This window comes from Phytophthora ramorum, assembly GCF_020800215.1.
Source record: "Phytophthora ramorum isolate Pr-102 chromosome Unknown Phyram_PR-102_s0009, whole genome shotgun sequence".
NCBI lineage: Eukaryota > Oomycota > Peronosporomycetes > Peronosporales > Peronosporaceae > Phytophthora > Phytophthora ramorum.
In genome coordinates this window covers 621,351-645,665 of record NW_027150655.1, presented here as the reverse complement: position 1 = coordinate 645,665, position 24,315 = coordinate 621,351, and the positions used below count along the sequence as shown (strand labels likewise).

Genomic DNA, 24,315 nt, shown 5'->3' with positions numbered 1-24,315 from the left:
CATCAAACCGGTGAAAACCGATATAGATCGAAATATTAGATTTCGTAGATCGTACTTACCGCGGCTGAGAGGGGGAAAGCCAAACAAACACTGACTGTATAGCGAGGAAGAACCCGCCCGCAGCCAGCGAGCGAGCGACCGACTGCGAGGCGGAGGCGACCACAGCGCCCACCACAGACCGAGACCTCCCCCCACCCCCCATCGAGACACAATGGGTAAGTGTTTGGCCCTCCCCGCCGGCTGATTCGTCCTCGCCCCCTCCCTTTTGGACACTTTTTTTTTTAATGCGGAATCGTTTTTAACCTTTACTGGGCGCTTCCATTTCTAACGTAACGTGTTATATGGCCCTGCAGAGGACGAAGTGTACCCCATGACGCTGCTGACCGAGGAGCTCAAGAGCGACGAGGTGGAGACGCGCATCAAAGCCATGCGCCGTCTGCGCACGGTGGCGCAGGCGTTGGGCCCCGAGCGCACGCGTTCCGATCTGCTCCCGTTCCTGCGCGGTACGGGGTTTACATAGCGTTAAGAGCTGCCATTGCATCGGTTACTAACGGATAGATCAATTGCACAGAAGCGACCGAGGACGAGGACGAAGTGCTCGTGGCGCTGGCCGAGGAGCTTGGCGGATTCGTCGACCTTGTGGGCGGCGACGAACACGCTGCGACGCTCATGGAGCCCCTCGAGGTGCTCGCGGCCGTCGAGGAGACGGTGGTGCGCGATCGCGCCGTCGAGTCGCTGCAGAAGGTGGCGGCCGTTGTGCCCAACGCGGGCGACGTGATGGTGCCGCTGGCCAAGCGTCTGGCTGAGGGCGACTGGTTCACGTCGCGCGTGTCTGTGTGCTCGCTCTTTGCCGCCATCTACAGCAAAGTGGCGGACGCTGGACGCAAGAAGGAGCTGCGCGAGTAGGTTTTTTTTATAAGCAGGAGAGTGGGCGTGCAAGTTGCTAACTGCTGGTGCTTGGTGTGGCCTGCAGCTTCTATCAGATGATGTGCAACGACGACACGCCCATGGTGCGTCGCGCGGCTGCCGCTAACATTGGCAAGTTCGCTGCCGCCATGGAGAAGGAGCACATTTCCAGCCTGATCCTGCCGCTCTTCCGCTCGCTGACTGCGGACGACCAGGACAGCGTTCGGCTGCTGGCTATTGAGAACTCGGCGGCGATCGCTGAGCTGCTGTCGCAGGACGAGAACTCGATGCACGTACTCCCGGTCGTACGCTCGTCGGTCGAGGACCGCTCGTGGCGTGTGCGCTTTAGCATTGCCAAGGACTTCTTCCCGCTCTCGCGCGCTATGGGGTCGCAGATCACTGAGTCAGAGCTTCTGGGTTGCTTCAGCAACCTGCTGCAGGTACGAGAACGATATGCGGCTACAGTCACGTGGAGGATTTAACTGGAAGGCTCATGAACTGTTGGTGCTGTCGTTAATTTATAGGACTCGGAGGCAGAAGTGCGTGCTGCCGCCGCGAAGAACCTGTCGGGTTACATCTCCATTATCAAGAACGAGCTGTTCACAAGCGAGATTCTTCCGCTGCTGTCGGCTTTGTCGCAGGACACGGCCCCCAACGTTCGCAGTACGTGCTTTCCCCACTTTTCTCGCATTTGTTACGCTTCGTTGGAGACCATTTGCTAACACTACACGGGTTACTAATTACTCTTTTAACTGCAGCTGCTGTCTCGATTGCGTGCATGGAGCTAGCGCCCAAGCTTGGCGAGGCCACGTCTAAGTCGACGCTTGCGCCTCTGCTGCTGCTCTTCCTGCGCGATGAGGTTGTTGACGTGCGGCTTAACATTCTGAAGCGTATGGAACTTCTTGCCCAGTGGATGGCATCCTTCGAGTCAGTGCTTCTTCCGGCCATCGCTGACCTGGCGCGCGACCTGCAGTGGCGTGTGCGTGAGGCTGTTATCCTGTCCATTCCTGCCCTTGCCGGCAGTCTGGGCGACCAGTACTTTCAGGAGCACCTGTTGGAGATTTACGTTAGCTCTTTCACGGACATGGTGGGCGAAGTTCGCCTGAGCGCCACGAAGATCCTGCCGAAGCTACTAGAGTCTCTGGGCAGCGACTACATCCTTCAGAACGTTATGCCACGCCTGAACCAGATCTTCGACAAGTCCGTGATCTACCAGGAGCGCGTCAACGTGCTGCACGCGCTGAAGCAAATGTCTGTCGAGAAGGTATCGAGCGACCTTTTGACCCTCATGATGACGCTGGCAATTCGCGGCGCCCACGACAAGATCCCCAACGTTAGATTCGTGGCCTCCATGACCTTAAAGCAGTTGTGTAAATTCGCCGACGCCTCCGTGGTCGCGACCCAAGTCCGGTACGTGCACGCGACCATCGTGATACTTGCTGCGTGCATTTGTGAAACTAACGTTACGAATTGTTTGGGTTGCGCAGACCCTGCCTGACGGAGCTGGTGAGCGACTCCGACATGGACGTCAAGTATTACTCGAGTATCGCGCTGGATGCGGTCCAGGGCTAGACAGTGTAGGGACGCGCTCTTACGTGAGGATGCGATCAACCCTCTCTCAATTCCTTTCTGGCTTCATCTTGTGTGTTGAGCCCCCTCCAAGAGCGGTGACGCTTGACCCTATCGGGACTCCTCTTTCCTGCGATTCATGTTCTTGCTCTAGAGTTTAGGCTGTGCTGGGCGCTTGGCGGCGAGTAGCAGGCAGGCATATAAAGCACCAACCCCACAGACAATGCAAACGAAAGTTGGTTGGCGTGGGCTGCAGTACCGATCGCGTTGCTATTCTCTCTCGACTGCAAACCGTCTTCTATCATTCAACCAATCTATTATCACCTTTAGTGCACAGAGCTCGATCCTCGATCTCGTTCGAATTGCATCGGATGGACACCAACAGCGAGACTAGCCATTTATCTATACACGGGGCAGGACAATGGTCTCAATGAAGTACTGGTGCCAGCGCGAGTCGTCCGTGATCTCCGGGTGGAAGGCCGTGACAAGGATATGCTCCTTGCGCGCGGCGATGATGACGTCCACGGGGTCCGACCCGTCGGCGGGCTTGGCGTTCGCCACGCGCGAGAGCACCTCTATCTCCTCGCCGACGGAAATGATGGCTGGCGCACGGATGAACACTGCGTTGTACGGCTCAGTGTTGAAACCCGGTGGGCCATCCACCAGCATCTCGAAGCTGCGCACCTGCGCGCCGAAGAAGTTGCGCGAAACCTCGACGTCCAGGCCGCCAATGAGCGTCTGGCCGCCCTCTTCAGCGTGCTTGGCCTGCTGGCTCAGCATAATCATGCCTGCGCATGTGCCCCAGATAGGGCGGCCGGCCGCCACCCACTTCTTGAGCGGCTCCACGAGCCCCCAGCGCACGGCCACCTTGCCGATCGTGGTGCTCTCGCCACCGGGCAACACCAGTGCGTCCACGTTCTGCAGCTGCTCGGGCAGGCGGATGGCTACGGTCTTTACGGCCACGGGCTGACCCTTGGCAGTTGTGGCGCGCAGTCCCTCCAGCATCGCCATATGCTCTTCGAACGCGCCCTGCAGCGCCAGTACGCCCACCGTCAGACTCTTGATCTCCGTAACCATGGCTGCGTCTTGTGTGTCGTTCGCTGCAAGTTCACTTGTGGTTCTGCTGACGCACGTGTACAATAGGTGGCCCACAAAGTGGCCCACAATTAATTTCAAAAAAATGATACAGACCCCGCAAACGCTGATATAGGTACATCACATCAGTTTCCACGTCGCCCCTGTTTTCGCCGTCCGCCATGGCGTCCGAGGCGCACCTGCGCGCGCAGTATGAGGTACGTCCTGGTCTCCCCACACTCCCTACAGTCTCATGGTTGACGCATGTCGTCGTGCAGATACTTATGAAGGAGAACAAGCTGCTTAAGACGAGCGTGGAGAAGCTCGACCGCGAGAACCACGACCTCAAGCGCTCGGTCTACGAGCTCACTCTCAAGTAGCATACGCTTACCTTTCTAGTCGCATAGTTGAAGCGAGGTTTGCACTGACCGTCACTCTTTATTATCAGATTGGACTCGGCGCACGCGCCGTCCTCGTCGAGCCGCGCTGCCGCCGCTGAGCCCTTCGCCATCGCGGAGCTGCTGGCCGCGCCTGGTCCAAGCGCCGAGGCGGCGGCCGAGTCGTCGTTCCGCGGCTCCGCGGCGCTGCTGGGCGCCAAGGGGGACCCATATGACGCCGACGGAGACGGAGACGCCCGCGTACTCGTGCATAAGTCTACGCTGAGGGCGCACGGCGGCGCCGTGTACACGGCAAAGTTCTCGCCCTGCGGGCGGCTACTGGCGTCCGGTAGCTTCGACTGCAAGGTGATGCTCTGGGACGTGACCACCAAGTTCAACCAGCCGCAGCTGGCGGCGCTCGCGAGACACACGCAGCTCGTGATCGACGTGAGCTGGGCCGAGGACAGCGCCACACTCGTATCCGGCAGCTACGACCACACGGTGAAGCTCTGGGATGTGGAGAAGAGCCAGCTCGTGACTAGCAAGGAGGTGGACGGACTCGTGCAGTGTGTGGCCTTTAACATGTCTGGTACGTGTGGAAATCTTGTGGTTGATTGCGGGGGAAAGCGTGTTATTAATGATGGTGGTGTAGATAACAATCAGTACTTCTTGGGATCCAGCAAGTGCTGTCTGCATATGGCGGACACCCGCTCGGACGTGTGTCGCACCTGGACTAACGACGCCATGGTGAACGCGCTCCATGTTGCGCACGACGGCATGACAGTCACTACGGGAGATAGCAAGGTGGTTAAAGAGCTACCTGCCTATCTCGTGAGATGCCTTTGCGGTAGCTGACACTTATGTGGTATTTTATGGTGGTTTTCAGGGCATGCTGAAGACCTGGGACGTTCGGATGGATACGTGTCTCGAGGAACTGTCGGTACTGAACGACTCAGCCCGACACGCTATCTCGCACGTGCACGCATCGCCCGGAAGTGATGGTGGCGACGACGGTCGTTTCTTCGGCGTAAACAGCTACGATAATGTCCTGCGAGTGTATGACCGACGCTCCAAGCTCATTAGCTCTCGTAGCACGAGGCGTGGACCTGGTGCCGGCAGTGATAGTGGCGACAATGACCGGTTGCAGCTGGTATGCTCTGTCTCGGGCCATAAGAACAAGAACTGGCCAATCAAGAGTTCATTCTTCCGTGGTGATGGCTACAAGTACAAGCTGGCGCTTCCGCCCCGGGGACGACTTGGAGGCGGCCTGGGTGGCAATTCTGGAGCTGGCTCGCGTCGCAAGCTCACGGATGGCGATGGAGAAGATTTCACTGACCCCAGCGGTGAGCACGGATCAATGGATTCGTCGCGCGAGACGCTGCTGCTTGCTACTGGTAGTGCTGATCGGCACATTTACCTGCACGAGGTGACGCCTTCCAAGCACGCTGGAGATGGGAATGGAGGAAGCAAGGGAAATGGCCCGGGCAAGCACGCTCAGACCCTCGTGCAAAAGATCGACGCCCACAGCGACCGTGTGTACTGCGTGGACTTCCACCCAACGGAGCCCATTTTGGCCTCAGCCTCAGCCGATTGTTCAATCAAGATCTGGTTGCCACGTTCAGGATCGAGTTCTGTCGCACGACTCGCCAAGTCTAAGAACTGAGCAAACTAAGCAGAAGAGCTACTGGCCTCGCGGTCTAGTCTTCGGCAAGAATACGAGTTCGTCACCCAAGAATCGACCAACACCAAGGAAGGAAACGAAAAGTGTATTATATAATCAAACGCTCAGCTTATGTGGCGAGTAGCACGCGCTTACGGCGGCGCTTGTCGTTGAGCTGAGCTTCAGCATCCTCTTGCTGCTTCACCTGTACCTTGCGGGAGGCTCGGTCTATCCAAGAGCGCGCCTTCGACTGCCATGCAGATTCGCGTGCACGGACAGCTCCGCGGGCTTCTTTACGCAGTGCCAAGATGCGATGCTGAGATAACGCCCGGCGACTCGACACAGCAGCTTCAGCCAACGCCAGCTTTCGCGCGAAGGAGTCTTCTTTTTGCTGAGTTTTAGCGCTTGCAGCTTCCTCCACGGCTTCGAGCTCGGCGCGTCTGTCTTCGGCCATCTTCGCCAGGTATGTGCGGTGTTCGGCCACCAGGGCGGGCGCCAATTCTCCTGCTTCGCGAGCTTGGCGCTGGGCAGAAGCGAACTCAGTTTCTTTCTGCTTGTATGCCTCCAACAGCTCGAGTTCGCGAGCAGCTACCCTAGTCTTGCCATCCTCACGCTCTTTGGCAATCAACTCGCGGAACGCACGCTCCTCAGCAGTGTTGGTGGACTGCTTTTCCTCGGCGAAAGCCTCGACATCGCGTTCTGTAGCGCGCACCTTTTGAGCCAGATCCTCATCAATTCGTGCTTGTTCCTCCGCGAGTTGTGCGCCGTCGTCTCTCAATGCCAGACCAGCTTCACGCAGTTCACGCCCAAAGAACCAGTCGTCGGCCTCCACGATTTGATCGTTGAGCGCCTGCAGTTTTTCACGCAGTTCGGCGGCTGTCTTACGTGCTGCAGCATCACGAAGATCTCGAGCTTCCCACACCCAGCGAATTGCCAGAGCTCGGGCCACTTCGTTCAGCTCCAGTCTCCAGTGTCGCGACGGGTCTCGGCCTTCTTCGTCGGAATCAACGTGATCTTTCTTGCCAGCACGTCGACGAGAGCGTTTTAGTTTGCGCGCGTATCGCTCCATCTCTTCTTGGGCTTCAGGCCTTGGGAACGCTCCGCCCATGCGCTTTCTGGCAGCTAGCAACCATTTCGTGAGCACGCGACCTTCGATTGAGCCCCGAGCCACGACAATTGGAGCGAACGGCACATCGCCTCCGTCTTCGTCGCTGCCTTCATCGCTCGAAAACTCATCAGAGCGCAGCTTTCGCATATCCGCGACGAGCTTGTTTGTACCCCGATTTGCCAAGGCTTGCTGTCTGGCAGTCAAGCACACGTTGCAGAGTGTGAGGAAGGCTGCGTGCTTGCGGAAGTACGCTTTCCAGAGGTCTGAATCCATTTCTTGTGCGCCGAGCTCGCTCTCGAACCCGTCGATGAGTCTATCTAGCGCTCGTGGATCGTGTTCCTTTGCCCCGTCCTCCGCAGCCAGGTCCACATGAAGCGTGTATCCGCCGTCCTCTCGTTTGCCGCAGACTCCACATTCACTTTGACGACTCGCAGCGATGATCCCAGCAACAAGCTTGGAAAAAGTTCGGCGCTTACGAGCGCGCGCCAACCAGTAGAGAGCCAAGTCGCGCGATGCGCCCTCCACAGGCACGTTGGACCAAGCTCGGCGCATCTTTTCCAGGTCATCTTCGCCGTCCGATGAAATGTCAGAGCGGTCCCCACCAAGTCGACGCCCTTCGCCCATGTTCACCAGTTCATGGTACAGATCGCGCACATACTCCGAATTGGGTCGACCATCACCGGCAGGACCTTCTATCGACTGCAGCGTACGTGGCGTGAAAAGCTCAGCAAGATGTTGCAAGACCCACGGCCGATTGCGCTCCAAAAATCTGTGTCGGAACCTCTCCGAGTTGAGCGCCTGCAACTCCAATCGCTCTCGTTCAAGCTCTCGTTGTCTACCTGCACCGAGCGCAAGCTTGGCGGCCAGGTCCTCGTCTAGCGTGCCATCAGCGAGTTTGCGCGGCTTCCACATCTTGAATTTGTCACCAAGACGGATGCAGCTCAATTCAAGCGCCCGCATCAAGTAGTACACGACTCCGATAATGAGAAGCGTGATGGGGTCTCCGAAGAAGCTGTAGCTGGCACGAAGACACACGGTAACCCCCAGCATGCTCAACAGAATGCCAGCCGCGTAGACGAGCAGCAAGAAGTACAGCTGCGACGAGAAGCAAAGCAAATCCAGACTTTGACAACTCGGATGAATGCTCTCGTCGGCTGAAGAGTGTGCGAGCGGCCACCGAGTGTCGCGCGTAGCGAAACGATGTCTCTGGTACGCTGAGTACTCATAGAGCTTCCATCCGTGGGCAAGCTCCATCGTGTTCAGCTGCAGAGCTCCAAGGACGAAGTTGCTGGGAATGATGAACACCGAGAAGAGCGCGTAGTACAGCAAATCTGTCTGTCTGACGCCGTAGAGTGCTGGCATGCGCGTGTCCTCGCTGAAGAAGGATTGGAATCCGAACAGTATCGGCGCGATGAAGAGCTCTGTGAACACCACGCTGTAGCCAGCCACCCCCTCAAGTACCGCCTCCACGCCTGCTGCTTGGTTGTCAATCTTCTCACACACTCGCGCCCACTCCGCTTCTTCCAACGCCTTTTGCTCGCGCGTACGCCGCCGCCGCTTTTTCATTCTCCGTTGAAGCGAGAGCCTCCATTTGGGCCACAACGCGCGCGTCCGACGAAGTAGCGGTGCTGTATAGAGGTGCTCCATCATCACCAAAGTCAAGTTCACGAAGTAAAACAGTGTGAAGCCGATGAAATCTGCCGAACCCATGGCCATCATACTTTCTGAGGCGGATAGAACAACGGCAAAGGGCAGCACCAGAAGCTTCTCGTGCAAGAAATGCTCCAGCACGAGCTCCATCGCAGTGCGCATGATCTTGAAGAGGACGAGATAACCGTAGATGTTTGCTGTGAACGATGGCGAGTATGAAAACTCCCAGAAGACTAGCATCGAAGCCATGAAGCACAATGTTGTTAGCAAGAAATTCGCGCGCTTCCAGGCTCGTGGGTCCCAGAACTCGTTTTCCTCCTCTTCCTCTTTCTCGGCTTCAACCGAGAACGGATCCTCGGGCGTCGTCACGGCCATCTCCTTGTACGCGTTGTCTTCCGATTTCGAGTCCATCGTCTCGGGCACGAGCAACTTTGATCCTAGCATTAGCAAGTAGATGCCGATCACAATCAAGCTTAGTCCTACGCGACCACGTTTGTAGTTTTCCACGCGCGTCACGTCCAGAGAGATTTGGTCCAGCCAGTCACCAGCTGTGGCCTCGAACGATGCTGCACTTGGCGTTGTGAGTGGAGTCGTCGAAGCCAGGACATGCCACCAAGTGTAAATAAGCACACACGCAGCAAATATCGGCACAGACGCCATGAAGATGCCGATCGGAGGTGCCGAAGCCACATTCTTCAGTAGCAGCTTCATGCGGAACTTTGGCGGGCGCTTCATCTTTGTGAACAAACGATTGATGACCCAAATGACGAACTACAATGAGAGACAGCACCACACGCAAGTTAGTTCCTACACCGACAGGAAATACCCTAAAGCACCATGCACCTACCCCAAGAATCATGCTGGCCACGGCGACAAGGGTGAAGAAACCTAGGTAAACATCCACAGTAAACTGGAACAGATTCATGAGCTCGAACCAGTTAAGCGGTTCCCAGGAAACCTGCAGCGTGTACGCCTTCGATGCCAGTTGGTTTGTCGCTTTGCTGAATGTGCAAGGCGAAATGCCCTTTTTGGCTAAAATTGCCAGCAGCTCCGCAGATCGAGTCACAGCGCACAGCTTGCCGAAATTTACAGAGGCTTCTACCAGTCTCTTTTGGCCAGGAGTGACCTGGTAGTAGCTCAGATTGAGGTACACTTCCTGCGGCACTGCCAAGGGTACACCAGCATCTCCAACTGACAGCAAACAGAAAACCGTTTAGTGCTACAGACTAACCATGCAAGGAATCTGCAGGAAGCTACTGTACCTTTGACAGGAATGAGGGCGTCCGTGCCCAAATAGCTCTGCAGCGTATCAGAGCGCCCCCAGCCAGTCCCAGTAACGGCGTCACCTTCCGCCACGAAGGCATCTGAAGCTGTTGGATCACGCGTGATGTAAAACAGTACGGTACCCGTCGGCGCCTCGTACCAACGCAGCTTCTCCGCGCCACCCTCGAGATTTTCCTCGTACAGACACGACAGACTCACACCGCGCTGGAACGTTTCAAAGGTCGTAGCTGTTGTTGTTGACGCGGAGCTGGACGTCAGAGTCGATGCTGCGGACGATATTGACGAAATAAGCGACGAGGCTACCGCTACCTCAGCTGTGTACTCGATCAAGCACCTGTCAGCATTGGGCGTGAGCTTTTTCCTCCACGGGTACTGGTCTACCTCCACTGTTTGGTCGTAGTTCACCAGTATACAATCTGGATGGGTCTCCAGCATTTTGGAGAGGAAGATGTTCGAATCAAATCCACGACAGGAAGAAAAGTACGGCAAGTAGGGAAGAGCGAGGAACTCCGACCCACCAAGTTCCTGTGTCCACCATGAATCCGAGCGCTGCGTGGCCTCCCATGGGTCTGGAACGGAGTATAGACCGAAGTAATCGGTCGGGGTGACCACCACAACATCCCCATCGGTGCTTCCATTGCTACTCACGTTCGCAATAGTCACTGACACGAGCTCACCAATGCTGTTCTGCTCAGAGTTGCGCATGTAACCACGCTTGCTCGGCAGTTCGGGATCCCCGACGAAGATGTCGGACATGCGGTTGATGAGAACTGAGCTCACCACTTGTTGCTTGTAGGTAAGCGTACCAGCTACTCGAACATACTCCTCAGGCAAATTCAGTGGTAGCATGATATCGTTCATGTCTGCTTGCCGCAGGACAGTGAGGAAAGTGTTTGTGGACGGCGTCGACGGAGAGTAGTCGGCGCGTCCAGGAGTGAATACCGTCAGGTCGAAGCGCTCTTGGGTGAACCCTTGAGCAAAGTCGCGAACGTAAAGTCCATGAACCAGCTCCACCGCGATCGTGATCTCCGTTTCTTCGAGTGCGGCGATACTGAACTGCAGATAGCCGTGCTTGTTGTCCGGGAAACCTCTGTCCTTCACTACGCTGTTCTCGAAGTAGTAAGGCATTTCCTGTCGCTCACATGAACAACATCCTGCAATGTTCATTGTCTCGTTGCTCCCGCTGTCTGCTGCACTCCTCGATATTTCCGCGAGAGGAAGTGTCCGTCTTTCGCAAAAGAACGGCATATTGTTGCAAATGATCGTATCTCCGTTGTAGGTCTGCAGACACTTTTCGTACAGACGCGTCGCCGTAGTGTTGTCATCATCAGGGTACGAGCACGCTGGAGGCTCGTCGTCCAGTTCACATTTGTACTGCGGTGGACAAGGCTTGCAGTCCTGGTACACAGAGATTTGGAAGTGGGCGCCGTACGTGATGTTGCGTTCAAGCTGCGTCGTGTTGATCGTAAGGACGGCCACTTCAAAAGGCTCAAGTACGATGCTACCCAGTCCTTGACCTGCAATGCCGGTCAGATCCTGGAACTCGGTACCATTACGTAAGCGAGCGCTCGTCAATGGCACAGGACTAACACGTTGCAGCACCTCGTCACCAGTTTTGATGCAGTTGTAGATGTCGTCAGCGCCTGCGGCCGATGTTGTGCCATTTGGACACTTGAACATCTCAGAGCACGCACAAGCATCCAACCTCAGCAGATCCTCTTCACTCTCCTCGCTGGATCCAGACACAAACCCAGCGATGTTGGATGTTTCTTCACCGAAGGTCTCTATCAACTCGACCGCATGGTGCAAGTCGTATACAAACGGATCCACCGGAGCAATTTGCGCCGCGTATTTCGCGTTTACCAGAGTGCGAAGCTCTGCGTACGAGTGTACCACAGTGGTCTCAGTCCACCCAGTTTGAAAGCTTATACCGCTGCCGTTCACATCTACAAGAGGCGCCAAGTCAAGTGGTTTCGACGCTCGAGCACCCGGGAACGTGCATTGAATAGCCGAGTTGTGCACTTCAGCCCAACCAAAACGTGTTGAATCGTACACTGTGGGCGTTCCAGTCGATACATCCACCGTGCACTTCCAGAGCTGGAACACGCTTCGCACGACTTTCGTTTGTGCTATGCAGTCGCAGTCATTGCGACGAAGAGCTAGCTCGACCGTTCTCCACTTGTGGTCGCGCGCACACAAGCGATTGCGTTCTTCAGCGCGGTTCACCACGATCCGCTTGCCAGCATTGTTTATATCTTGCCTCAGTCGGAATATCCCCAGGAGGTCATCATCGATGCCGTCAAAGCAGTGCATATCATGAGCAGATACCACTCGGATATCGCCTTCGCCAACATATTTCGTGTAGTTGACGTCCAGGAACGGATTGCTGGCCTCACTTGAGAGACGTCGACGGAGTGCATCGTTAGCGATCTCACCGACTAGAGGATTCGCAGTCCCCGTTGGGCAAAAGTAGCCTGCCGGACACATGTAGCGCTCCTTCTGGGACTCGGCCGTTCCTGCTACACAGTATTTCCCCGCTGGACACAGTTCATGAAGCTGACCCTGTGGTGCATCAAGTGTTAAGTCTGGTGTCGTACCAGCTCCACAGACGTAACCTGCCGGACAGAGATGAGAGAAAGCTGTATCGGCCGTCGTTGATGAGTCGCACACGTAGCCTTCCGGACACGGCTGTGCCTGCGATACCAATGCATCTGTAGACGAAACCTTTGACCAGACCGACGAAGAGCAGAAAATATCTGCCTCGCAAGTGCCTGGGTACCATTGCTTCTTGTAGAAGAATCCCGGTGTACAGTTGCGAGCAACGTCATAAGCTCTCGAGACCGGTAAGTCAATCGCGAGAGAGCCGCGCGCGAACATGTTCGGGGCCGGGTATTGTCCGGAATCACCATACCCTTGATGGGGGACACCAGTGCCGGTACTGATCTCGTATAGCGGCCCGTGAAAGTCTGCAAAACGTTGGTACAAATCCGATCCTCGGGGCTGCGTGTTCTCATAACAGCGTCCGTTGTCACGGTCAGGAAGAAAGTGGGCACCCCGCCCCAGCTCATCGATCCAGGGCTCTAGCACCACGCCGAAAAAGTAATTCGACCCGCGTTCAAGACACTGGGCAAAGGTTAGGTTCGCAGCCACAGGCGTGTACACGGATGGCAAATCGTCCACAGTACACGGATTCGAGATGCCGTCAATGGGGCACACAGTTCCAGGGGCACACTCAAGGCATTCTTCAAGTCCACGGAGTTCCCAGTTCTTGGACCATGTACCTTGGGGACAAGCAAGACATGCCAGCCCATCGGCAGACAAACTACCACGATACGAACCAGGTGGACAAATGGTAGCAACCGCCGTGCCGTCATCCTCGCAAGTTGTTCCTGGTGGACACGGCACGCATTCGGTCGACTCAATTGTTGGCGCGTAGTAGCCTGGAGCACACTCAGCAGCGGACACAGTCCCCTCCAGTTGAGCAAAAGTGCCCTTTGAAGTGGGAACTGGTGCTGCCGTCCCGCTAGGACAAGTGAAACCAGGAGGACAGAGTCCAGAACCCTTGGGTGAATACGACGCCAATTCGCAGTAGAAGCCGGCTGTACAATTCTGCGGGTAGCTATAGTCTCCGATGCGAACTTCGTCAGCCACAACTCCTTTGAGGCAGTACGTGCCTGGTTTGCACGGATACGGTCGCAACCGAGTGTCATTCCGGAATCCGTCGGAAGTGGCTGTGCCTTCGAGACAGTAGAAACCTCTCGGACAAAGACTGTTGGGCGACGACAGTGACGTCTTGCTACACACGTAGCCTGGAGGACACAACGCTGGCATGACTCGACCATACCCTGGACAGATAAAGCCAACTGGACACGAGGTACAATTCGACTGCGCTATCATGCCGTTGAAAGTACCTGGAGGACAAGGCAAGGATGAAATGTGCCCTGTTAGAGGACAGTATGATCCTGCAGGACACGGAATACGTGTGCCAAACGGACAATAGAAACCCGGCGCGCACTCGCCAAAACCTCTCGGGTTTGAGCTGCCCTCCGGACAGTACATTGCCTCAAAGCACGGCTGCGCTGTCGAAAAGTTCTTCATGAGTACGTCACTAGCTGCTGTACCGGGGTGACAATATGACCCTGCAGGACACGCAACAGGTCTTCGTAGTGCAAATTCAGTGGAATCGTAGTCAAAGTAGGCGTCCTCGACTCGGAGATTATCGGCGTCAGACAGCTTTGCACAGGAATCGTCAAGACAGAATCGGCCACGCATAGGGCCATCGAACGAAGAACCTGGTGCCAAAGGAAGCTGCCGTAACTCCATCCAGAACCGTGAAGGGCGAGCACTTAGCTGCAGACCGAAATCATCCGTCTCGTTACGCCAGCAACCGCTCTTTCGAGCTTGAATACTTGCAAGAGGGCTCTTATCACGCTGGCGGCGCAGTGTTGTAGGTTTCTCGGCGGCTGAAGGTGAAGCTACCAGCATCCCAGTGTAGCTCGTTGTTGGGGTACACGTCGTAGCAGTGGTTGCTGTGCCTTCAAGACAGTAATGCCCTTCCGGACAAGGCTGGTCAGCTTCTTCAATCCCAGTAACGTCGCAAACGTAGCCCGCCGGACACAAGCGCGGTACGTGCATACCCGTGTGCGGACAATGATAACCGATCGGACATCGGAGACACGCAGCCTGAGCAGTCTTGGGCTGATACGTACCCCGTGGACACGAGGTGAAATCTGAGTTGGCGACACCAGGACAATACGTGCCTCGTGGACACGGAATTTTCCCGTTCGAGCCCTGGAGCTGCTTCGGACACCAGTACCCGGTGGGGCACGCTCCAAGGAACTCGAACACAACGTGGCTGCTTGTGAAAACCTTTCCGTTGTTGGACACCTCGAAGAGCGCGTGTCTTGGCTGTGCCAGCTCATGAAACTTGTTTGAGCCACGTCTAGCATCGTCATACATCATGGGGTGTGCAACCTCACACAGCAGCAGCTTCGGAGTCACGAACGTCGCTGGAAAAGTCTGTAGACCAAGGCGACAGGAGAGCGCCGTCGTGTTGATGAAGTTGCGCCCATAGGCGAAAATCGCGAGTGGCTCTGCACTGTCAAATGCACGGGCCGGGGCGATCGCCTCCACAGATTCGTCTTCGTAGTAGAGGAAGTTGATTCCGCTGAGCGAGAAGTCCTGCTGGTTGTTGGACACCTCCAGCGATACCAAACGTGTGCGATACTGGGGGTAGTAGTGGGCGTCCGGGAACAAATACGCGCTGCCAACGTTAGGATCCGCATATTTGTTGCGATACTCTGGAAGTGGAGCGGGTACTAGCCCGCCACTGTACTTAGGCAAGGGCGGCGTTGTACACCGCATTTTTGTCGAACTGACGAACACTCCAGGCGTCAACAGATAGCCGAACCGGCAACTCAGCAGCGACGAATTCACGAATGCCGCGCCGTCTACATCAATCCTAGTGCCTGCCGTGTAAGCAGGGCCAAATGTCGGGGAAATGGAGCGCATTCCTTGCTCAGCGTAGTAGATAAACGGAACGTCCGTGTCCGTGTAATCCTGAGCGTTTCGAGTCACCTGGAGCGTGAAAACCCCGGCACTGTGAGGCGGCGCTATACACAAAATCTCGTCGTAGCTTTTCCAGCTGGCGACGACGACGATCTCGGCGAATTTGCAGCGAACAGTATGGGTTTTTCTGAACGGCCCACCCGTGATTCGAACCGAAACATTCCCTGTTGTGGCTCCGAGCGACGGGAAAACGGAATCAATCTCCAAATCGCGGTCGTAGGTGAACACGCGCTTGCTCTTCGTGAACGTGGACGCAGCGTCGTCCATGTCGCCAAACAGGCCATGGTTTGCAATTTCCATGTAAACGTCGCCTTCTTCCAAACCACTAGGAGAGACACAGGTAAATTGAGTAGAGTTCAGGAATGTTGCAGCTGCAGTGACCCGAGTACCAAATCGACAGCGCAGACTACTCGAGTTCTGGAAGTTGATGCCGGTGACTAAAATCTCGGTTCCACCTTGCAGGGGACCATGGTTTGGCTCAAAAGAGAAGACGTCAGGTGCTGGTGTGTAGTGATACACAACACCACTCGTCGAGTAGTCCTGGCCATTTGAAGAGACCTCCACCGCCACTTTAGCGCCATCAAGGCCGTAACCTTTTTGAAGTCGTCGAACTACTGCATCTACTGAAGACCCTCCAATTGCTGCTGAGTTCACTTGTAGCAAATTCATATCGAGAAATGCTCGAGGAAAGGTAACAATCCACTCGTATTCCCAATTTGATACGACCCGCCCTAACGACACGGTCGTTCCCTCCAAACCCTGCAGCAGTGAGATTTCGCGTGCCATAGTCGCTGCGTCCACGTTGAATGGCATGGCCGAGGTTTTCTCTGGAGTACAATAATCTCCAAGCGTCAGCTCCATGCACGTTTCCTTGGTACTCAGTAATGAAAAGGACCCCGATAGAGGAGTCAACGTCGAGGCATAAACCACCACCTTGATGACAAGATCAGAAGGGTTACTTGACCCAACCAACTCGATACTCAGCGGCAGGGGGGTTGCGCGCGTACCTTCGGTCAACAAGATTAACCAAGTGAAGCCCACACCAACCGCTGAAGGGTACCGTTCCACAATGGCAGCTCCTAGACCCGGGATAGTATCGAGCACAACTTTCAATTCTCCAGCCAGCATTGATGACGAGGCGAGACTCGTACTGCGTTTTCCATTCCACACAACATTGAAGCTCGCAGTTGGAGCTAGCAGACTTCTGTAGATCGAGAGGCTTTGGGCCTCACTGCGCCCTCCACTACGCCTCGACTGGACGTTGGCAATTGCTCCTGTCCCCACTAACTTCTGCGGGTCTGCCGTCATTAAAGCTGGCGTCGCTATGGCGGCATCAAGTGACACGAACGTCACATCCCACTGCACCGAGTTTCCTTTTTGTGCCCGTGCTACATTGACAGACGTTAAACCTGGCAGCTTCTGGAGCTCGCTCTGTACTGTCGCCAGATTCGGGGATTGTACATCGATATCTGCAGTTTTCTGACCCCGGAAGCCGATCTGGAATGACCCGCTGAGTTTTAGTGTCTCTTGCTTTATCAAAGCCACTTGCATCGCAACATTAGACCCTGACATTGTGCTGCTGTACTCGACCTTAATGAGTTGACCAGGCTTTGGCATCCCCAATGGGAACGTCACTCTCCATGTCATTCCACCTGATGTACCCGGCCCCGAGCGAGTCACCTGTACTCCATCGTCAACAGGTATGGATTGAAGAAGCTGGATGGCGACTGCCAGCTCCTCCGACGGCACATTCCACTGGAGTGGCGGTGTGCGAAAATCTCCGTATAAAAGTGAAAACGTTCCACTGATAGGTTTCACACCTTCCTGGAAGGTTTCAGCTTGTAGTTTAATTCCCTTCCCAGTAAGACCTTTGTCTACGAGCTGGAGCTGCCCAATGTTCCCAAGCTCTTTCGGAAACGTAATGGAAAATACAGTACCAAAGCCTGGAGAAAGCCGCGCCACGGCCACGCGAATTCCTCTTCCCACCCCGTTAATGAGCGACAAAGTGCTTTCCACTTCTCTCGCATTTGCACCTACTTGGATTTCAGCCGATTCCTGGGCATTCCAAGTAAATGCAACACGGCCAGTGATTTCATTTCCGCTTTGGTTCTTGGTGATAGTGACGGTAGGTGACTCACCCTGAAGGTAGACATCTCGAAGCTCCAGTGTAGGAACGTTGCCGGCCGATCCGGGAAATGTTACTAACCAGGACCCGCCGCCATTCACATCTCCAGTCGTCGAAGTCACAACGACGTCGTCGATAGATGCCAACGCGTTTAATGCCGCTGCTACTTGAGTAGCGGTAGCATCGTAGCTCAGTGGTGACGTCACTTCTCCACGGAATGCAAGAGCAAAATCGCCTCCTAAGCTTCGACCAGTACCGACTACAACTTGAGTTACTGTTTGGGTCGCCCCACAGGCCAAGTCGGCCAGATCCCCAGCCCAGTCAACAAATGTGATGGTCCAAGGACCTCCTCCAGCACCGGATACAGCAACACGCCCAAACGTTGCACTGTCAAACGCTGCAAGAACTTCCGTCGCCGACGCGTCAAACATAATATCACCCGACATTCTTGCGCCGATTGTACATGTAAAGCTTCCACTTGACAAACTAGTTGAGATCTGCTGTTGCTCACCTTTCGCTCCTGGCGAGCCCGGTGTTATAGTCAATTCCCCATTTCCACCCGCTAAGTTGCTTCTATCCGAAGCAATGGTTCGAACACGGCCCGGATATCCTGCAAACGATATCTTCCACTCGTAGCCATTGTTCAAGAAAGGACCCGTTCGTGAGACGGACAGCACATCCTTCGAAGTCATTAATTCTTTCAGAGCATTCATAACTTCGATATCAGTTGCGTCATAGATAATAGGTAGCGTGGTCGCTCCATCAATTACAAGAGCAAATGACCCCGAGAGCGGAGCTCCTTGCCCTTTAACGCTTTCTGTAACAGCCATAGAGAGATCGTTTGAACCAGAATCGCTGAGAGAGAGGTTATGAATTTCCAGCATAGGAACGGCTCCAACGCGCTCAAGAAAAGTAACTGTCCAAGTGCACGAACCAAGAGAACCACTTGTGGACTTGGTGATATCGACGCTACCAACATTGGCTAGAGCTTCCAACGCAGTCTTCATCTCTTCCTCCGTCGCGTATGATGTTAACGTAGTTGTTTCGTATTCCTCCAATACCAGTCGAAACGAACCTCCGATAAACGACGTTGCCCGCATCTCAATGGATTGTATCTCATTCCCCACTGACGAGATCGAGGTCACAAGTGTGAACTCCTCACCTGAGTAAGCTTGCGAAGTGACCCGAACTAGCTGCACCTCTTGCACAGCATCACCGGAGACTGTTAGTGTTTGAATTTCTGGCATGGCAACATCCCCAGAGGTGACTATTTCTTGCACGGTAGGTTGCAGAGGTGTGGAAGATACGGTGATGCGTTGGACTTCGGGAATAAACGTCCTGGATGTCAACCGGATACGTTGAACATCGTGAATTGGTCTCAACGTCGGAGCAGCGCATTGCACAGTCGAAGTAGATAGTACCGTAGCGGTTATCGCTGCGTCTCCAAACCGACACATCACAGCCTCAGCTCCAGCCGTGAAATTCCCACCAACGACATCCACAAGCTGACCTCCTTCGATGTCTCCACTTACTGGATAAATGCTGGATACGTACAAGGGTTTTACGTACGCGAAAGACAAGTTAAATGCCCAATAGTCAACAGCATTATCTGAAATCTTGACTACGACTTGCTTTGGAGAAGCTGAGGCTGGCGTCCTGCAGCCGACATGCGTCGCATTTGCGTATTCTGCTGCAACCACCTGACTTCCTATCTTGCAAGAGTATGTTCCATCCTCATCGAACGGAATACCGGAGATATGGAGAAGGGTGCCTCCACCTATTACACCATTGAGTGGTGCCAAGTGAAGTGAGCTTGACAAATCCACGAAATAATCAAAATCAACGGCGTAGACACCAAAATCCACAGAATTGGCACCAATCGACAAGGAAATCGTCATCGCAGTCTGTACCGGAGGAGAAATGCACACTACTTCGTTCGAGGTTAATGCAATCGACCCTTGAACGACTTCTGTACCGAATCTACAAAACACAATTTGGTATGGATATGTAGACGAGAGGGACAAACGCACGGGAGTTCCTCCTTCGATGGGCCCTCGCGTCGGTCTGGCCCACACCACATCCAATGTTTTGAGATCTGTTCGTGCCACCACTTCTTCGTTATGCACCGGGTTGAACGTGAAGAGCTTGCCAGTTGATATAAAGTCCACTCCATTCTTTGAGACAGCAACTGTTGCAACAGCAGATGCTTTTTCATACCAGAGATCGCCGGAGGAAGGCAGAAAAGCCTTCAAAGACGGTGTGATGCAGCTAAGGTAGTCGTTGCTGAATACCTGGGCCGGAACTGTTATACGAGATGGCTTTGGTTGGCTTGGCAGCTCAATCAAAAAAGCGCAGGAAAGTAGAGGCGAATTGATCACACCCGACATGTTAATTTTGAGCTCCGTGCCGCCAGTGCACGGACCCTCACCTGGAAGCATAGAGATAAACTGGAGGGCTTCATAATACTCGAAAAAGGCCTGCGACTCCGAAAGAAAACCTTCTCCTGGCGTCTCCGGATTGAATGCTTTAAGTTTCACATAGGCTTGTAGCGGAAGTTCTTGGGCTGGTGCAAGACACCAAGCTTTACTGACACTGATAAAAGTGGCTGGAGCTTCACGATCTCCAAGGACACACACCAGTCGTGGCCCGGCAATGAAATTTTGGCCTTTTAAGGTGATATTGGTGCCTCCTTCAACTGATCCAGACAGCGGACTCACAGACGTGACTAGGGGAATGTCAAGATCAGCAAACTCAAGGTCACCTTCAAGGGTATTTTGTCCGTTCACGTCCACACCAAGCGTTGAAGATCGAAGTTGAACCCAGCCAGCCCTCACTTCTTTGCAATACACACATGTGATTCGTTTAGCGTCAAAATGGAGGGGGCGTACCTGTCCTGCGTCTGAAGTAAACTCAACTATCCATCCGTATCCATCTCCATAAGGATAAGGCGTCTGCTCTAGCCGTTTACGCTCAACTTTCACGCTTTCATAAAACCCAGCACTTTGGAGTAATTCCTTCATATCGTTCGCTGATGCGCTGGCACTTAGCACCAGCCAAGACGTACCATCGATTGAAATGGAAAATGTTCCTCCGATCGGTGCTGTTCCGTACGCATAAATCATCCAGATTTCTCCCCATGTAACACCGTTGTTTGTTGTTACTTGAGGCAAATCAACGTACGAAAACAGTATTTTAGACTCCTGAAGAATTGTATCCGTTGTAGTGGTGAGGGCATCAAACGTCTGTATCACCACGTTGATAACCTGCTTGGACCCAGCAAGGTGCGCAGGTGAAACACATTCTGCTGACAGGGGTGTTTTCACTCGGGCCTCAACTATGGACGACCCAAAGCCACAGTACAGCGTGTCGGAGACACTGAATCCCTCCCCTTGGATATCAACCAATGTACCTCCTCGGAACGGTCCCGAGGTGGGGTAGATGGAATGTATCACAGGAATATCTTCGTACAGAAAGCGTAAGGATTCTGATGTGTAGAACACCCCGTCGATGGAAATTGATACCTGGACAGTTGCCGCCTGTGGAGAAGCTGGAAGTACACACTCAATCCATCCCTCGCCCAGATTCGTCGCTAGCACGACTTGTGTTTCACCGACGTGGCATTTCATGTTCTGGTACAGCGAGGAAATGTGCTCCCCCCCAATTTTCACAGAAATGGGTCGACGAGTAACTCCCTTAGACGGCTCCATCCGCAGCAACTGAATTGGGGCTTGGACGAGAATTTGCAGCTCACTATTGGAGAGGTCCTGTCCATTATTGGATATCTCGACACTTAACAAGCTCTCAGGAAGCCATGCTCCACTTGGCGCTTCATAAAGTAAGCACTCAACGACGCCAGTTGAAATGAATAGTGCAGGAACTCGAACGTCTCCAATAGAACAGGACAACAGTGAAGTATCTATATAGTTTGTCCCGATAAGGCGTAGCGCGGATGCATTATTTGCTCTTATCATTGCAGGTAAAATCGTTGTGATGGTAGGGACCTGGTGGTAGTAAAACGAAATTCCCTCTCGTGACTTGTACTGATGTTCGGCATCAGCTAATCGAGCCACGTAGAAAGGTATGAGCCCAGCGCTAGGGTAACTGGGTGTCACGCACTCGGCAAGACTTTCGTTTATCACCTGGAGAGGAGATCTTCTGGTACCGAAGACGCATCCGAAATCTGTTTCGTTAGTGCTACCGTGGAAGTTGGTTCCAAATACCTGCACCTTCGTGCCTCCTCCAACTGCGCCCAATGTCGGACTGATATCGTGCACCACAAGCTTCTCGTGGTAGAGTACCTTTACGTCATCGTTAACGAAATTGGCACCATTAAGCGCAACGTAGACGCTGTAGATTCCAGCCTCAAGATACGGCGCAGGACATGAGATCTGAGAGTTTGAAATCCACCGTGCAGGCATTGACGTTCCTTCGTCGCCAATCCGACAAGTCATCGTCTCTCGTGCTGTCTCGGTGAAGCCAACACCGTGTATCATGAGGTTCATATTCATCTCAGTACCTAGTACACTAATTTGAGATGGATGCACAGACTGCAACGCCGCCCGTGGTCGAACATAAAACGTCAGACTTTCACTGTAATCTACTTCGTTTGCTGTGACCGCAATACTAACCACGCCATCAGCAAGTTGTTCTGGCACTTCGGCTGTGGCTATTGACTCCGACACAAAACTAGCAGGAACATATCTTGCCTTCCGCTCAACATCAAATCGCACTGTCATTCCAGCCCGGAATCCAGAACCAGATAGTGTAAGAACCGTCCCTTCAGCAACGGAGCCACTCAGCGGTGCTATTGCCGTCAACTTTGGGAAAATAGAGTAGTAAAACTCGATAGCAACTTGCTCTCCATCGAATCGGTCCTCTAGATCGTAGGATCTCCAATAGAAAGAGACCGGGACAACCAAGGAGTCCTTTACCCCTGGCGAAATGCACGTCACCTCGTTTTCGGCAACAATTAATGCTCGAGTGTCTTGATCACCAAACGAGCAAAACACCCTTACATCATCATCTCTTAGGTTGTGAGCATTTGCCAGAGTAAGTCGAACAAGTGTTCCTCCTTCGACTGGGCCAGTTGCAGGGTTTATTGCCGTGATGTAACCGTTTGGCTCGTATGTTAACTGCTTTTCGAAGAAGATAAAGTCATAGCCATTGTTGCTTACCCCGATACTTACTTCCGAAAGCCGGGAGCGTCCAACTGGACACCGTACCATTGTAGAATTAATAAACCTTGCTGATACGGGTGGCACTTGCGACCCTATATTGCAAGATAACCCGCTCGTATTGACAAAGTTTGAGCCTTTCACAGTCACTACAGCGTGCCCATCCTCCGGAAGACGATTAATTGAAACATTAGAAATTCGGATCGGCACGTCATATGTAAACTCAACCGAGTTCGACAAAATATTGGTTCCGATTGCGACTCGCACTGCAGTAATCGATGCATTGTGTTGATCCTCCGATTGGGACGGACTCATGCACGTAATTTCGCTCTGTATAATCGTTTTCGGGACGACCGTGACGTTGCCAAATTGGCATCGAATTGCTGTATCGTCCAGATTTTCTCCATACACAGTCATCAATGTCCCACCACTTGTAGGACCACGAGCAGGCTCGATTGAAGTAATTGTAGGGTCCGCTACAAATTCCAGAGATATTTCGGACATATATCGCTGCTTTCCACTCAGTCTGATACCAATTTCCGCTATGCCGGGTGTCCACAATGGCGTGTAGCACATCAGCTCTGTTGGTGATAGATAATATGCTGGTCGCGTCACTGTATTTGAAGACCGGATGAAAATGCAATCAATTGACGAGTTTGTATGAGCAGATTCTGGTGCTAAAATGATGTGCAATTTGGCTCCACCATTTGCAGATACTCGCTGTGGAAATACGCTCTGGATATCGATATAATCGTAGTAATAGAGAGCTTGTCGGCTTTGCGTATAGTCAACTCCATTCAATGAGACTTCGAGTGACACATATCCTGTACCTTTGTAAGGGGGAGTGACGCAAGAAATAGTCGTTGATGAGATGGATTTACCGGCACTGCCCAGAAGCGAATCACCAAATTGGCACTGCACTGAGCTGGTGGATATAAAATTTCGACCAGATATGAGTATCTCCTCTCCTCCAATTGTTTTCGAGATGCTTGGGTACACTGATGTGATCGTAGGTGGGTCATAGTAAGTGAACCACAAGGGGACTTCATCTCCAACAGACATACCAAGAACGGAAATCTCCAACTTCACTCTTTTCGAGTATGCCGCTTCAGGCGTGATACAGGACAGCGTCGAAGAATTAACAGGCACTGCTACCACAGCGTTTTCATCAAACAAACAGTGGTAAGCAAAGGTTTCGTCAACAACTCCACGCACCAAGACTCGTGTCCCGCCTAAAATACTACCAGAACCTGGATAAATGCTGATAAACTGCGGTGGGTCATAGTACGTAAACCCGGCGCTAGCTGCTCCAATAAACGTGACTCCATCCAAGCTAACTTCCACCCCAAACGACAGCTTGTTCACAGTGCTTAGTGTTTGTCTAGAGATTCTTGACAGCAAAGGAGTTTTACATTGAATTTGTGTTCGACTCACATACGTAGCTGGGGCTAAACCCTCCCCAAAACGACAAACCAGGTCCATTGACGATTGGAAACCTGCTCCACTCACCCGAACTTCAGTTTGCTGGTTCGTAAATCCTGACGTTGGGTCAACAGAAGTGACTGACAGCGACTCGTATACGATCACTTGCTGTTCTGCGATAGCGTATTCATGTCGGTTCCATGATATCCCAAAGGAGTAATTTCCTGGTGGTAGTGAGGGCGAAATACATTCTTGGAGAGAGCTCGAGATAATTGTCGCAGGAATATCACTATCATCCCCGAACCGACAATAAAACGTGTACTGCGGACTGAAATGTGCACCCTTCACACGAATAACAGCTCCTCCCGACTCCGAGATGACACTTGGGGTCACAGAGT

General features: G+C 53.5%; 4 protein-coding genes across 4 annotated transcripts; 2 read left to right on the top strand and 2 right to left on the bottom strand.

Moving 5' to 3' along the window:
• Window positions 1–211: 211 nt before the first annotated feature.
• On the top strand, window positions 212–2,478 carry KRP23_9921 (Serine/threonine-protein phosphatase 2A 65 kDa regulatory subunit A gamma isoform; the record flags this gene model as incomplete). The annotated part of the gene is made up of 7 exons (XM_067895535.1): window positions 212–215; window positions 354–503; window positions 572–902; window positions 974–1,346; window positions 1,431–1,569; window positions 1,665–2,316; window positions 2,394–2,478. The coding sequence occupies 7 exons, from the start codon at window positions 212–214 to the stop codon at window positions 2,476–2,478; spliced, it is 1,734 nt and encodes a 577-aa protein (XP_067741743.1).
• Window positions 2,479–2,877: 399 nt separating this feature from the next.
• KRP23_9920 (Pyridoxal 5'-phosphate synthase subunit PdxT) lies at window positions 2,878–3,552 on the bottom strand (the record flags this gene model as incomplete). The annotated part of the gene is made up of 1 exon (XM_067895534.1): window positions 2,878–3,552. One exon carries the CDS (start codon window positions 3,550–3,552, stop codon window positions 2,878–2,880), a length of 675 nt encoding a protein of 224 aa, XP_067741742.1.
• A 179-nt stretch (window positions 3,553–3,731) lies between these two features.
• Window positions 3,732–5,589, top strand: KRP23_9919 (putative WD repeat-containing protein; the record flags this gene model as incomplete). Its single annotated transcript, XM_067895533.1, has 5 exons — window positions 3,732–3,767; window positions 3,828–3,925; window positions 3,998–4,515; window positions 4,579–4,730; window positions 4,813–5,589. The coding sequence occupies 5 exons, from the start codon at window positions 3,732–3,734 to the stop codon at window positions 5,587–5,589; spliced, it is 1,581 nt and encodes a 526-aa protein (XP_067741741.1).
• A 127-nt stretch (window positions 5,590–5,716) lies between these two features.
• KRP23_9918 (Cell death abnormality protein 1) lies at window positions 5,717–17,752 on the bottom strand (the record flags this gene model as incomplete). Its single annotated transcript, XM_067895532.1, has 4 exons — window positions 5,717–9,115; window positions 9,192–9,535; window positions 9,607–13,365; window positions 14,338–17,752. 4 exons carry the CDS (start codon window positions 17,750–17,752, stop codon window positions 5,717–5,719), a joined length of 10,917 nt encoding a protein of 3,638 aa, XP_067741740.1.
• Between the last annotated feature and the right edge of the window lie 6,563 nt (window positions 17,753–24,315).